The sequence below is a fragment of the Pyxicephalus adspersus genome, chromosome 3 (assembly GCF_032062135.1).
Source record: "Pyxicephalus adspersus chromosome 3, UCB_Pads_2.0, whole genome shotgun sequence".
Lineage (NCBI taxonomy): Eukaryota > Metazoa > Chordata > Amphibia > Anura > Pyxicephalidae > Pyxicephalus > Pyxicephalus adspersus.
The window spans coordinates 145,898,757-145,915,547 of record NC_092860.1 but is presented as its reverse complement, the minus strand read 5'-3'; the positions used below and the strand labels follow the sequence as shown (position 1 = coordinate 145,915,547).

General features: G+C 38.3%; 1 protein-coding gene across 1 annotated transcript in view; it reads right to left on the bottom strand.

Annotated features, from left to right (window-relative positions):
- The window catches only part of CTNNA2 (catenin alpha 2), a 1,156,022-nt gene extending 1,143,447 nt beyond the window's left edge, over nucleotides 1-12,575 (bottom strand). Inside the window, exon 1 of the mRNA XM_072406902.1 lies at nucleotides 12,340-12,575. Coding sequence (XP_072263003.1) covers nucleotides 12,340-12,359 — 20 coding nt within the window. The 5' untranslated portion in view covers nucleotides 12,360-12,575. The remainder of the gene's footprint in view (nucleotides 1-12,339) is intronic.
- Nucleotides 12,576-16,791: the final 4,216 nt, after the last annotated feature.

Genomic DNA, 16,791 nt, shown 5'->3' with positions numbered 1-16,791 from the left:
CTGGACAAAGGTTTAAATAGGCTCTAAGATTTATAGGGCGTAATTAAATCATATATAACATTTTTTACATTTTACATGCACTCAACAAAGGTTCTGACTTTCCCCCCCTCCATTCCAAAAAAAAGAGTTTTTGGTTGAATTTATCATATTGTAATTCTCGTATAGTATTCATTAAACTAAAAACTTTTTTTTTTGAAAATACAAAAAGTCATTTGTAGACTTCACAGAAAAAATGTTTAGAGAAGATTTTCTTTTGTGTGTGTTGTCCTAATGAAACAATTAATCAAATTCTGCTAATTGGTGACTATCCCAGCAGAGGATACAAGCTCGCCTGGCTGGAGCCGCGATCCATGATGTAGGGCGGTAATTAAATGGAGTGCTAAGATGTGATATTTGTAGAGGAGAGATAAATGTAAAAGCTGCAGCAGCTACATAGGCTGGAGGAGTTGACAATGCCATTGTACCTTCAGTCCTGCAAATGGGCCATTGTCACCATTGTGTCACAGTGAATAGAGTGCAAGACAGCGTGAATAAAGGCAAGGGACCAGCACGTGGAATCCTTTGTTTGCCATACCAAGAAATCTTGATTTTGTTAGGCAACCAGTTTTATCTTGAAACTTAAAGGTAAAGCCATTTTTTTCCAATATTGTAATAAAGCTTTCTAAATCCAGATTAAAATATTATAATATAATGATATTATAAGTAACTCTTTGGCTTTTTTGAACTGATCAGAAACAAAGTCTCTACTACAAAGATAAGTAATAACCTGCAAATCTGCTGTCTAGAGAACATTTTTGAGGTCAGGGACCAACATAGAAAGAGAAGACCTGGTTAGTAATTGGCAATCCAGTTCATTTAATAAGTGTTCAATTGGGTTGAGGTCAGGACTCTGTGTAGGCCATTCAAGTTCGTCCACATCAAAGTCACTAAGACCATGGGCCTGATTTAATAAAGCTCTCCAAGACTGGAGAAGATAGGCTACCATGGGAGAACTTGGGTGAGCCAACAAACTTGCAATGGATTTCTTAAAAAACAATTGCTATTAGTTTATATGTGGTTTCAATCTATTGCAGGTTTACTGGATCACTCAGGTTATCCAATGATAGTCTATCATCTCCAGTCTTAGAGAGCTTTAATAAATCAGACCCCACATCTTTATGAAGCTGGCTTTGCACACAGGGGCACAGTCATGCTGGAATGGAAAAGGGTCTTCCCCATACCATGGTCACAAGGTAGATGAATTATCTAAAATATCTTAATCTGCTGTAGTAAAATTGTACTGTAAATTCCTGAACCAATAATTTTGGAGGGGTGTTCACATTATTTTCAGCCATAGAAAAATGATTTAATTGCATTATTGAAATAAAAAACGAAAAATGCAGCTTGTACACACTGGCCTGAAATTAAAATTCTCTTTTTAATGGCAATTTAAGAAGCCTCTCATCTCTTAACTTTGCCTTTTAGAAAAAAACAATTTGGCAAGTATGATAAGTTTTGGGCAGAGAGGGATATATTGTCTCTGGTGCTTCTTTTTTTTCCCAAAAGAAAGATTGTAGACACAACTCCGATATATCAAAGACTGACCTTAAAATTTGCTGACCTTGTGTCATCTGGTCAGTGATTGATCCAACTTTCCTATGTTGGCACGCATTACGGCTTGAAGCTAAATTAGCAACTTTGCAGATTCTGGCTCTTCCGCTACCATTTGTTTCCTTTTGAAACTGAAACCCAAAATTTGTAAAAGACTGAATGGGAGGAAGGTTGTTTTAGTAGCATGTACAGAGCAAACACAGACACATTTATGATTATGAATGGGGGGGCAGAAATTATGACTTTGAAGGTAGTGGTAGATATTTCCAGATATTTTTGCGCTGTAGGCAAATATACTGCAGGTAGAAGAGAAAAAGGCTATCATAAATAAATAACAGAAGCAAATATACGCATAATAATATATATAAAAGAGAAGTCAAAAAAGCTAAAAATGCAAAAGGAAGATGTGCTGCTTGTTATTTTAATGGGCTCAATATGTAAAAAAGGGTTAAAGAGGAAGGTTGTACTAGTGGCCCAAGATTAACATCTTGGATCATCTCAGAACATGGACAAATATAGAAAGTTACAAAATGTGCAACTGCACGAGGACCCTTAGGTGATACCCCCCCCCCCCCCTGGGACTCCATGTCAGTTCTGCACGGGAGCCTACTGTTTGCTACATCCCCCACTGTCTCCGAACAAAATCGAACCAATATATACAGGTGTTCCTTCTGGTCCCTTAGTAATCCGTTCTTCCCAATTACTAAACCACCAACACATTTGACTGCATTTGTTTGTTCTGCTAGGCTCAAGTGCAGATTGTAAGTGAATGCTCATCATATAGACATTGGACAGACACTGTTGTCACAATCAGCCCACCACAAGCAATGACATGCAGCTGCCATTTGAAAGCATGCTCGTAGGCTAGAATGGACTACAAAGTGGCTGCTGGAATTCTGAAACATCATTACAAAATGAGATGAAATTTAGAATATTGGATTTTGTTTATGACGCACAGTTTTTTAGCCTACTAAATGTCATCCAGTTAGGTTTTGCAGTCTGCTATTGCACACTAGAGAGGTGCCGGTCCTATGGTCGCTGGCCCCTTTGGTTCTGCTGTGATTGGTACACACAAGGACTCATTATCCCTCCATGGCTCATTAAAAACTTGGCGACGACATAAGGGGCCCATAACGTTGGAGTCATATATATTCAGTATTTTATATCCTATCAATTCCAGCACAAATGTCCCCTTGTCGACAATATATGTAAAATTATTAGTGGTCAAAAATGACTGTATGAAGTTTGCAAAGCACTTTATGTTTCAGAACAATTTAATATAAATGAGTGTTTTTGGTCTGTGATTTCTGGCTTAGCGTATATATGCAATGGGATCAGAACTCTATTGATGATATACTCTGAAGGTGGTTCAGTGCTTACATGGAACAACAAGTTGTTTTTCTCCTTTTTATTTATTTTTTGGTACTTACTGGTACTGGTACTTTTGGTACTTTGGTAACTTAACATGAACTTGTGATGGGAGTGTCAGGGTGGAAATTTGCCCATGTCACTTTATTGAGGTTAAAATGTAGCCAGGAAAAGCCCTTTTTACAGGTAGAACAACATGCTTTTACATTTTCTTTTTCAACAAAGCATGTCAGCTCAAGCTTAAATTAAACAAACAACTGAACAAATCAGAGGAATAACCTTCACCTTTTCTTAAATGATCCCAGCAACCTTCAAAGTTTGAAAGTCTGAAACAGCTTTTAGTGTTCAATCTTCTCTATTTATATTGCACCAAAAGATATAAACAAGCATAACATAACATAACGTTATACATAACGTAAAACAACATGTCACCCACACCAATCTGCAACCATCGCTCTATAGAACCCAATATTTACCCATACCCCCTGAACATTGCCCCAAGCAGAATTGATGGGCAGTTAGTGCTAATTAAGCACATGGACCTTTCATCAGGTTCACTAAAAAAATATCTTAATACAAGGTTGGATTTTAAACCACAAAATTTGGATCACAGAAATAACTGCACAGGGTGCTCTAGTTTCCGTTAAGCATCCTCATAGGAAGAGGTGATATTTTATTAATAGCCAATGCCCCTTTCACATTTCAGGTGCTTGCCACGCCACAACGGGCAATGGAACATACAGTGAAATGGTACAGACTCCTTCACAGATCAAAGGGGTTTTCTTTTTACATTTTTCAAAGACAGCTGAGCTTTCACAGTGGAATCCAGAGAGTATGACACAAGCAAACTGTAAAAACGTAATTCTTCGGCATCTCTTTCAAAGTCAAGCGTACATTGTACTGAGGCATAATAGAATACATATACTATCTGACTCAGCATCGAGCAGGAAAAGTTTAATTTATATAGCTGTACAATAAATGTGTGGTATCCCTATGACAGTAACATGATAACACTAAAAATGAATGCAGAGCGCAGCATAAAACCCGATTTCTTGTGATCAAAAAATCAAAATCCAGTGATGAAAGAGCACCTGTCTTGTGGATTTATCGGAAGAAAATATGCTGTAGAAGGTAAAAAGGACAAACACTGTCATGATTTTATTTTTAAATTGAACCTAATTTAGGAGAAATTTGGGAGCTACTATTTTTGACTTGTTTCTTTACATTGAAGGCTCTGGCAAACCTGACCCTGGTTTAAATGCTCATTGAGTTAAAAAACACCAACATTACTGTTACAAGGTTCATTTAGGCTCTAATGGCATTTTATGCTTATTGTTGCTGAAAAATTCTGGCAGTCTCCAAGCAGAACTCATCCACCTCAGTATATATATGGCCTATATTGGAAACCATATCTTCTTAATAGAAATCTGTGAGCTGGGAAAGGTAGCTACCATTGGATTTTAAAGGTGTATGGTGACCTTGGCTTAATATAGTTATACACTATCCCAGAGCAGGCAAGCAGAATAGAAGTTTTCTTCTATGACCACATGGATGATTTTGGTCTGTGATTCTCTACCCATTAAAACCAGGAATCCAAGGGTCATTTTAGACCCATGTTGAGCCACATCATTGTTCCATGGGTTTCACCACGAATGGGAGAGGTTTCAAAAAGCAAAAGTCACTGTTGGGCACACGGTTGGTGCTTAAAGACTTCCGATTGGGCACACCGCATTATGCATCTCGGAGATACCAGCCCTGTGGTTTTTTACCATGGGTCTGAAAGATCTCATATGTTTATGTCTGTAAAAATTGCTTCCTCTCTGGCCCCAAAAGTACAGATGTTTTCTGTACTTTTACAGATGTACAGACTGATCCATAGAGAATGGGCCCAGCAATTGCCAGCAGTATTAGGGTAATTTTAGATTTATGGTTTTACCAAAGGCTCAACCACATTCCCAACTAATCCCATTTGGGAAACTGTATTAGTTTGAAATTGTGGTGGATCACAGAATAGTCCCTGAAAATGACAAGCCACTTCTGCCTGTGCAGTTGCTCTTCTCTACTTGAAGATCTGCAGCTCAACCACACTCAACCGCATGATAAAACAATTGTCAAATTATACAGTTGACGAGGGGCAGTTGGGGGTGGTTAACCTTGTGATCTTTAACAGCATGTCTGAAAGGGATCATAGGATTGCTCTTTATGGCATCAGCCTAACATTGACATGTCTGTGAATGTTCTCCTGATTTAGGTTCAACCTGACTTGTTCTGAAATGTTAAGAGACGTTTCTCTTTTCATGCAAGCTGCTTCCACAGTTCTTAATGTGCCAAGAACATACCCCAGTATGCCCCAAGAGTCACCGTATCTGACCACCATTCATGAATCAAGACAGATGTTGGTTGTCCAAAAAAGTGAATTCCTCATGGCACTGGACTATGAAATTAGAACAGGGCATTTTTACAAACGTTAAATCCTCCCATAATGTTTTCACACAATCAGAATCTGCACTGTGACATTCCATGGTGAAGCAAGAACATAAAATACAATAGATGTTATGGATGCATTAGTTTTCTCTCTTTTTTCTTCCTTTTTAATGTCACCTGGTGGTGTTTTCAGTAACAGGCTTTTTGGGCAACAATACTTACCTACTATTGTGTATCAATGAAGGAGCAGAGTTCCAAGGCCAGAAAGTGTATTGGGATTACAGAACACCTTCTCCTTGTCCAGCCCAGTGAGCTGATAACGCTTCTGGAGATAACACTAAATAGAGTTCACAGACGGCTAGGAGCTTATTGGCATTCTAGCAATAGCAACAGGGATTCTCATCAGTAATGGAACAGATATAATAGGAACATTCTTTTATTGGTATATTTAGCAGACCAGGCTTTTACATTATATAGCCTGGTATAGTAAGGCAGTATAGTTCCCTATATTATATACACTTAGAATGAAGAGTTGTGCTGGTGTCATCACTTGTTGAAGGTGCCATAGTTTGGCAGCCATCTAGTCTGATTTATCATACATTTATATGCATTTATACTGAAGTTCACAGCAAAGTCAAGGTTGCTTATGCAATGAAGGTCCAGAAGGGTCATTTTTTCAGAATTGCATGAGAATCATTCTCAAAGTATAAATGCATTAAAACGCAATTCTTAGAAACAAGTGAAGCCAGTGAATAACTAATCCTATACAGGGAACACGGCAACTGTGATTAAATCAGATAGTTCACTCTGTTTACGTTAATCTGAATTCCCTGTAATCTGATTTCTCAGAGCTTCTCAGAGAATTCTAAGCGGAGTTATTTCTGCTTTCCCTGGCTGACGTATCACAGATTGGATCAGACTTCCCGGGCAGGTGTAAATGTGATTGTAGGCCTGGGACTTGCAAGGTTTGCTGTAGGTGAGTCATAACAAATTGTCTTCAGTGGGTATGTTTGGGGTTGTGGTGTCCTGAATTACAAGCAGGTAAATAAAATGGGTTCCCAAACTGTCAATTTACCTAAAGCCAATTGTAGTTAATTTTTTTAAAAAGAATAAAATTGTCCACCTGCAGATGGTAAAATCCCAATTGATACTCACTATACTCGTTCCAGTGCTGGCACCCGCATCTTGTCCCTTCTTTTCCTTTGTATCCCGATCTTCAATTGTCTTAATTGGCTGGGCCAGTATTATGTACCTCCTGCCTGGTTCATTCAGGCCGGGATTGGCAACCAACGCTGAGCTGCGCATGAGCCTGTTCCATTGTCCATGACATGCAACAGTATGGAAAAACATCAGGGAAGTGGACCCTCTCAAAAATACAACAACAGACCTGAGAACCCAGGTAGGATTCCAAACAGCTACAGTACTAGGTGTTTAAACTCTTCAGCATCTACCCAATCATTTTGGGTAGACTGACCATTTAAAATCCAATTCTAGCCTACATTTTTTGCACCCTATAGTGGTGGTCATTCTTCTGTGAATCCAGGCATGATGACAGGGCCTTGGCTCCCTGGGCTTATAAAAGGATACTTTAATGATGATGGACATATGGAAAGTAATTGTATTTAAATTACACAGCAGTGAGTATAAGAGCAACAAAGGGGTTGGGTATTGCAGCAAAAACTATTTAGAACGCCATTGGGTTTTTGGCTTTAAAACACATGAACTGGTCCTTTCATCTGCAGATGCCAGAAACACTGCTTTATTCTGTAGGAAAAAAAGGTTAAATATAATAAACAAATGGGAAAAAGGTTGTAACAGGAACCTTCGATCTACCTTGTCTACCCAATATGTATTATATACTTGGTACTTAATGGGCCATCACCAAGACATTATAAATGCTCTGTCTCGAAAGACACGTGATATACAAAACCATATTTGAAAAAATGTTTCCAATATTTTTTATTAAACATTATCTCAGAAAAAAAAGGAACTCATAAAAATCTATGTGTATGCAAGGTATCAGCAAAATTCAAAGCATCAATAAAATCCACAACTTAGGAAACCAACCCCATCTATGTAGAGAGTTCAGTCAGATAGAGTTATATGTCGTCATCCAATAACTGGGTCTGAAACATTTGCACGCATCCAGTTATACATTAAGAAACATTCTGCAAATATGTATTTCAGAGGGTTCTCTTTTCCAAAAAGTACAAAACACAATATCTTTACAAAGTCATCATTGCCAACCTTTGCCAGCTTTCATTTAGATTGCTGTAATGAATATTAGTGTGAACATATTCTCTCTTCGTACATAATTCTCTCTTCATTTATGAATTCAATACATTTTCAGAAATCAAAGTATTTAATAAATTTAATTTTAAAGTTTTTAGTCCATTAGACACAGCACTAACTAGTGTTGCTCTTTGGATTTGGGTATATTAGAGCCAAAGGTTTGCCTTTTTCGAGCTAATCAAAGTCACACAGCAGGTACCTGGAATCCTTGTATCACCCTCCCCAATAGCTGGTGGTGTCAGGGGCAATCTCTCACCCTGTTGAAAACCAACCAATGAAAACTGTCATTGCTTAAAGCATGTTATATACAATGAGTAATAGCTAAAGTAAGTGAATGTATTCAGTGGTCTGCCTACTGTATATATTTTTGGGCTTCAAAATAATGTTTTTCTTCAAGGTAAACCTAAGTTGGGATTTGGCCAAAGCCAAGTGTTTGAAAGAACATTGCTCAAACCAAAAAGAAACATATTTGTTTAACACTAGCAGGGAATCCACCTACCAGACTGTCCATTAGAAGGTTTAAATTCCTCCCACTTCCTGAAAACATACTGGTAGGCTATTTGGCTTCCCCCTATAATTGGCTTTAGATTATAGTGGAGACAAACAATTGTAAGCCCCTCTGAGAAATAGCTAGTAACAATTATGTGCAATAAGAGGAGGGCAGAGATAAATGGTGCAAAGCTGCATTTTGTAAGGGGGTGTACAGTTAGGTGGTTCAAAGCAGAACAGTGAAAGAGGGGTGCAGAGGTAAAAGGTGCAAATCTAAACAGTGCAAAGTGGTCCATAGGTAAATGGTGCAAAGTTGAACAGTGCAAGGGGGTCCAGAGGTAAAGGGTGCAGAGCTGAACAGTAAAAGTGGGGTTCAGAGGTAAACAATGCAAGAAGGGTGCAGAAGCAAGCGATGCAAAAGTAAGTGGTGCAGGAAGGGCATATAGGTTAGCTATGCAGAACTAAGCAGTGTAGAATGGATACAAAGCAATGCAGAAGTAAGCAAAACAGCCAAGCAAATAAGTTGCACTGGTGATTGTTGAGGTTAGGCAGTGCAAAAGGAGTGCAAAATTGAGTGCTGTAAGAGGACTATATGGCAGAGGGGTGATATGTTATATATATTTTATAGGTTTCTTGCTAATACTCAATCAAACTAATGAGCAGCTAAAATCTGTTAAAAAACCACTGCCACATAAATCTCCACCATACATACTGTACATTTCGATCTGCAAAGGTTTACATTATGCGTCTCTAAAGGTTTTTTGACTGTGACTTTACATACCTGCTGCTCATCACATTGGATGACTCCAATTAATTGACCATTGAAACCCAAAAGAGAACATAACCCTTCCCACTGTTCAAAATGATTACATTTATTTAATGATAAGATAAAATACTTTACACAGTAAATCTCCCTACAGAACCACAACAACCATCTAATACTAATTTAGCATTCTAAAAAAAATGCACCAATCATGTATTTATTGGTGGTCACATGACCACAAACCCTCCAGGTAGTGTGCATTGGAGGATGTAATGTATTGGAGGATCGGACATGCCCAGTCACCATTATTAATGATTAGCCTGGGAAGCTTTTGGGCACTGACAACTCAATTGCATGGAAGCTTGAGAACGTGGTTAGATGAACTACAACTGCATATGCCAGGATCAACATGAAATTACTAGTGAATGTCAAAGGCTAATGCAAATATATATGATAGTACTATTCATTCCTTATATCCACAGCCTTTGAGTTATGCTTTGTATGCAACACGATGAATAGAAGATGCACTTGCTTTATCTCAGCAGTCATGTGGCATGTCATGATGAGGATACAAATTCTGTCATTGCTGACATCCTAATAAAAATGCTGCTATGCTAGTTAGGCCTAGCTGACCCAAGACAATAACTCAGCTGGCATTTACAGAAGAAGCTCAATTGCTGCCTACATATATCCACACAGCATGTTTCCTTTAAAGTTTGTCTAATAACAATGACCACTAGATGGAGCAATTGCAAACATGAACATGAAATATAATCATAAAAACATGAAACGGCAATAAATTTGGTAACAGTCCCAGGGCAAACTACTTCTAGAAAAATGTTACAATCAAATCCTTAAAACAAAACCTTAAAACATCAACTCCTAAGAAATATGCCATAGTTCCCCTTTAAACAATCATTTCTGGTTGCTATTGGCAATTGCACCTTACCATAATAAATGTTTAAAAGATAAACCTAGCAAAGACAAAGTACAAAACAGGTTTGTGTCCCATTATGAAGAACTGGTACTTTCACTTCATCAGCACAGACACAATTGGACAATTATGGGTTAATATCAAGCTGGGTAGTCTAGTAATGATCTTTATGAATCAACAAGAAGCAACCTTCAATCATCCTGAAACATCTCCCAAGTGTGGATTAATCATTGTCATCTCCTGAGTTTTACTACTTTCCCTGAAGAATTGTCTGTACTTTGGGTTCAAGTTCTCCCAATCATTCTAAGCATAGGAAGACACATGCGACCATTATCAATGAGGTCAATGAGCCAAACCGATAATTAATACCGATAGTTTCATGTCTATGTCAGGTCTAAAATAAAAAGCATGTTATGTAATTGGCTGCTATGGATTATAGCTCATATGTACAAATATATACATTCACCATCATGTGAATATACGGCTGGGTCCGATAAAAGCAATGTTTATTATCTTCTATGGACTATGGCTCATATGTACAAATATATACATTTACCACCATGTGAATATACAATTACATCTTATAAGGCAACGCTGATTATCTGCTATGGATTATGGCTCATATGGTATAATCTATAAATTCAACATTGTGTAAAAATACACTTGAGTCCCATAAAGCAAAAGCCATTAGCTGCTATGAATTATGGCTCATATCTACAGATATATACATTCACCACCATGTGATTATACACTTGGGACCCATAAGGCAATGGTGATTGGTTGCTGGGAATAATTGCATTATAACCTATATGGCTTTATGGGCGGTCTACAAATGATCATCAATCTGAGACCCAGAAGGTGCCAAATATATATATATAGATAGATAGATAGATAGATAGATAGATAGATAGATAGATATAGATAGATAGATATAAATATATATGTATATGTTTATATATATATCCCATTTCTATAAGCCAATATAATGGTGAACCTGATGTGAATGGAAGATAATTAAGTCATCAAGTTCAAATTTCCACATTTCCATAAAGCCTGCTCACCGCCCAATAATCCCATTGATGGATGCCCTACAGCAGTGTTTCTGAACCAGGGTTCCTCCTAAAGGTTCCTAGGGATTCATTGAGAAATATACAAAGTAATAATAGAAGACCTGGTATAAAGGTATGAGAAACATTGCTATACAGTCTTTGTAATTCCCAAGACTTCAGATATAAGTCTGCAGTCTATGGGAACACGAAGCATGTTTTCAAAAATAAGCATACCGGCAATTTTTGGAAGACTTTTATCAGCATCTGAAACCTTTTTATAACATTTAACATTTTTGCTATGCCAAATATTATTACATGTGTAATGTCAAATACCTTTTTTGTTCTCATGCAAAAATCCATTGTAAATTAAAGGCAGCCCTAATGAATATTCAACTTTAAAGCACTTTCTATAGGCAACCTTACCCAGCCTATAATTGGTGAAAATGCAACAATGGGAAACATTTAGCTTTCCAACAAGTGATAACAAAACTAAAAAGTCTTGTGCAGATACGAGTTTTTATTACCCAACTGTTCAGGGTATAAGTAGCTACTTTCCATAAAGACTTTCTACTTTGGGTTTACCGGTCCATTAGGACTTACAGAAAAGTCATAGAAGTGCTGAGAAAGCAAAAAAAAAAAGATGAATGGGCCGAGGGGGGTCTTGTGAATGAAAAAAAAAAAAGATGTAGATGAGCTAACAACATACAACGTAGTAACAAAATTGGGATTAATTGCCCTTCAATAAAATAAAAGCTGGTCTTTTTTTAAATTTTTTCACTGTGTAACCCAGAACATCCAGATCACATTATGCTCAGCAGCGTGCAAGGAGCAAGGACCGGTGGGCATGCACAGAGAAAGGATGCTACCGGAAAGTAAGTTGGAGGTTGCACAAGCCGAGCAAGGTCCCCCTACCATCATTTAAAAGCCTTTTGTCTTTTTTTTTTCTACTTATGTCTCCCAAGCATCTCCAAGGCGGCAGCCCATATTAAATAATAAGCGGGTGGTTTAAATATACAACAGGCCATATTTTTTTTTTTTTTAAATAATAAAAAATTAAGTGATGATCAGCTGGTCATTGTGGATCTGGGTAGAATGGGAAAAAAAGCAAGGGACCTGCAGATGTCGACTATAGTATTCCCTGCACAAAGAAACTAGAGAGGATAAAAGGGAAGCTTTTTTTTTTTCCTTGGATCATCAGCGGAGTCAGCGGACCCCCCTCCTTCCCATCACACCAGCATGCCTGCAATGAAATCACACCAATAGACTAGGGGACCATTGTTGATAACGGTGATCATGGAGACTGGCTGGGAAAATTTAAAATAATTTTTTTAAAAATTCCAAAAAGAAAATCAGCTTCTTTGCATTTGCAGGAATCTTTGCTTTCCAGTGCGGAAAGGATGAGCACATTTTCTAGAAGGGAAGACACTTACCTACCCGGCTGATGCTGCATGCACTTGTCTCCTCCTTAGATGGATGTTGTAGGAAATAAGCTGAAAAAAAAATCCCAGAGTAGGTTTTGCAGATGAGAATGGATGTTGCAAATGGACCAGTGTGAGGATGTGCAGCCTTGGCTATGGCAGGCTTGGCTCTTGTATTGTCTTGCTGTGTGTTGGGTAGCAGGGCTCTCTGTGTGCCAGTGACAGCTTCAGCAGCTGCTCAGCTCCAATGTGTTGTATGTGGGTCTCTAGGAGCTAGAGCATCAGCTGAGCTCATATCCACCACTCCCCTTGCCTCAATAGGGATTTTTTTTCATTCAGCTTTATTGAAATCTACACATTAGTACTGAACTGAATACAATGTTGCAAGACTGTAACTGTATCAATGAGATGAAATGTTTCCATACAGACTAATTATATTAAAGATATATAATATATATATAAAAAAAAGGTAAAATATTAAAAGAGGCTTTACATTTGCATTAAAATCCAATTTTATTCTAACCGGTTAAGGTAATTATTTCCATTTATTATTTTTATGTATTTTTGATGTTATTGAATATCTTTTTATTCATGTACACATTTACGTACACGTTAGATTTCTTTTCACAACGACAAAAGACTGAAAGACGCGTTGTTCTGCTCTATGGGGAGGGGGGAGACGAGCAAGCGGCACCCAGCTGTGGTCTCTCCTCTTCACTTAGTATTATATTCATTCGTAGATTCGTCATGAATGGCGAGCGCTGTAGGTTCACTTTAGGTTACTGCCCGATACTAGCCCTGAAACCATAATCAGATGAGAATCAGCGATCACCAACCTCTCAGACCTCAAGGACCACTAAATTAATAATTTTAAATCCCGCAGACCATTTATATGAATTTTTCTAAAACGATAAATACATTTTTAAAATAATGAACTTCCTAATGGTGCTGACAAGGAATGTGGAGGCTCTGATTCATTGATCGGCTTACGGTAAGTGAAGTATTACTATTGTTACTATTATCATTAGTTGCATTATCTTTGGTATTACTAAAGAAATACAAAATATTTGTTTGCTTTTTGTCACTCATTATGGGTTTATTTCATTCTAAGTCCAAACAAGGAATGATAGTTATCAAAGTCAAACTATTTGATGCCATTAAATATAACCGGTAAAGAAAATACACAGTTAAGGTCATAGTTACCTAAAAGATCATCTGAGAAATAAACAAATAAAATGAGAATCGGTATTGGCGGAGCGGGGTGACTGTTGTAATGGTGGGAACAATACTGAAGCGTGCGGCTCGGTAACGGTTCTCTCATACAACTTAATACTACACTGACGTCACGCTGCGCCTCCCCTGTTTTTCCATCTTTAGTACAGTTTGTGAATTTAGTAATATAAAGGTGAGAATTGTCATTCAGACTATAACAATTTATTAGAATATTATTTTTGTTTTATTGGTAATAAAACATAAAAAATGCAAATAATGCCCACATTTTTCTGTGGACCACCAAAATTTTCTCGCAGATCACTGGTTGGTGACCACTGATCTGATGTGTATATGTAGCCTTATACATTTTTATTTACTTTGCTAGGGGAGACAATATATGTGGCATCTCCTTGAGGCACCCTAGTACAGCACCCTGTCCACAGCTGTAACATGTGCAGATGCTGGTTCATTGTGAGGCTAGCGCTCAAACAGCTGGCAAAGTGCCAGCCATGCAAACTTGCCCATTGAAGAAGCGGGTGTGAACCTACCCTTTTGGTGAGGTTGTGGCACTTTTATCACTTCCTCAGGTTGGGAAACTCTGCTGATTGGGGAGACACTACATGTAGATGCAGCAGTCCCTATTGGGAATGAATAGGGGCTACAGAGAGTGATACTAATACTGCTCACTGCTGGCAGCTATTAAATAAACCCGGTGGGGGTGTCAAGGGGAGCCGAGCATGCATTGAAGAAGCAAATGTGAACCTGCCCTTTTGATGAGGTTGTGGTGCTTTTACGGCTTTACAGCAGGAGCCACTGCAGTACCACTTTACAGCAGGGTGGCAGTACTGGTACTAGTACCACTCACTGACTTTAAGTGTTTTTGAGTGTTTGAGTGGTTGGCAAGGTGCCAACCATGGGGAGCCACATGAGATCACTCCTGAGGGTGGTGTGTAAGTAAATAAGTAAGTACACAGTAGCGTTTTTTCAAGCAGTACCAGTGTAACATTGTATTGTATAATTAATACTGTATTAAAGAAAAATATTGTTATCATATATCTACTTTAAAGGGTACCTAAACTCAGAATGTTGTGTTTGTTTTTTTTTAAGTGCAACACCCTTTTTAAAAAAAGAACAGCACTGCTCCCTAATTCCCCCTAAATGAATGGAAACGCAAAGCCTCCCAGGATACTTACGTCACGCATCCCGGTAGGCTCTTGGGTGCTCCTTCTGCGCATACCTGAGCACCAGCAAGTTTTTTACCCCAACTATGTCACCCGATCTTGCGCCTGGGTCGAGTGATGTAAGAAGAACCAAGAAGAAGAGGAGTAGATGGCAGTGCCTGGAGCGCCGGCAGGAAGACAGATGCCGGGACGACGCAGGAACCGATGGAAGAGACATCTGGACCGATAGACTGCTCTGCGGGATCGAAGGTGTGTTTTTTTTTTTGTTTTGGCCTTGTTGGAGGTTAGTTCCTCTTTGCTACCTGTTTTTACAAATGCTCCATGTAGCATCTGTGAGTCCCGCTCTACCTAGACTTGATTAAAAATTGCTTTTTCCAAGTGTTTGTTTTATAGCAGTTCTTTAAAAAAAAAAAGGAGGGAAAAAAGGAAGGAAGTGAAGGAGGGAGGAAGGAAAGGAGGGAGGAAGGAAGGAAGGGAGGGAGGGAGGGAGGGAGGAAGAAAGGAGGGAAGGGAGGGAGGGTCTAGCAATTACTTCCTGTTATTGCTCTGGGGCACCTAGAGTTTGCTAGAAGGCTCCCGAAAGTGTTAAACACCACTTTTTTTTACCACTAGTCTTCCCTATTTTTATTTAGGAAATAAGACGTTTCTATAAAAAATGTAAAATATTATCTTTATTGATATTGGTTACACAATTACAAATATAGGTATCTTAGCAACAGCTTTATTTTATGTGATTTGAATACAATGTTACAATTAATTAAACATTATTTTGAGTTAACAAAAATATTGTGTTTCTAGCATGAATGCAGATGTAATGATGATTAGTAAAGGGATGTGTATCATTTTTTACCATGAGGAAAGCTTTAAAAAACTTTCAGATCTCCAGGGAACCCCTTCTATAATCACCATATCTACAGCTCACCACAGCTGTGGTGAGTGGAAATAAAACCTCTTGCATTGCTGGACAGTGGGCAGAATGTCACCCTTACAGATCATTGAAGAGTCAAAATTGCTCATTGCTCAAGAAACCCCTAGCAACCTTTGGAAGAACTCTGGTTGAGAAACACTAGCCAAGAGGAAACTCATCTGAACAGAACATGCAAACTCCTTGCAGATATTTGCAGGTTAACCGTTTGCCATAGGAGCAACCAGAAGCAACATGTCACTTACAAGATCTTTCCAGAACCCCACTGAAACCACATGCAAATACTTGTGTAAAGTAGTGTCCAACTGCATCCATAAAGCTGGACGTGGTGGTTTACTTTAAATTTGTTATGAAGGTATATAATATGAGGTCTGTGGTAGAGGACTCCCCAGGGGGTGAACAATGCAACCTAGATCTTGACTGTGGATAATACATTTGTCTACAAGCTGATCATGATTGGGCTCTGGGCATATTCATTTGGTGTTTGGGAAACACCTGGGCATCTCAGAACATCATTCTCCAACCCTACTGTGTATACTGAATGATAAATCATGGACAGCATAGTGGCTCAGTGGTTATCATCTTGGCATTTGCAGCGCTGGGTCCCAGGACACTATCTGCATGGAGTTTGCAGGTTCCCCCTGTGTCTGCGTGGGTTTCCTCCCACATTGAAAAAGATATGCACTTAGGTTAATTGGCTACCCCCCAAAATTGACCTTAAATTGTATTAATACCATATGACTATGGTAGGGACATTAGATTGTGAACCTCTTTGAGGGAGAGATAGTGACATGACTATGGACTTTGTGCTGTGTAATATGATGGCGTTATATAAATACTGTGTAATAAGAATAATAATATTAATAATATTAATAATAATAAAATTAAAATACCCTCAAAGGGAGATTTAGCAAATGTTCTCAAAGATAAAGAATCCACAAGAAGGAATCCTAAATATGTTTGTAATATGTCATTTGTTAGGCTCATAATTTGTAATTGGTTATCCAAGCAATCCAAGTTAAAACCCTATCATTGCATTTTGTGACTTTATATGGCCACCTTATGAGGTTGGTGTGCAGTAATTCTGGTTGCAACCATGTATCACATGGCTTTCCAAGAACTTGTGTAGCAAAGAGCAGAAGCTAA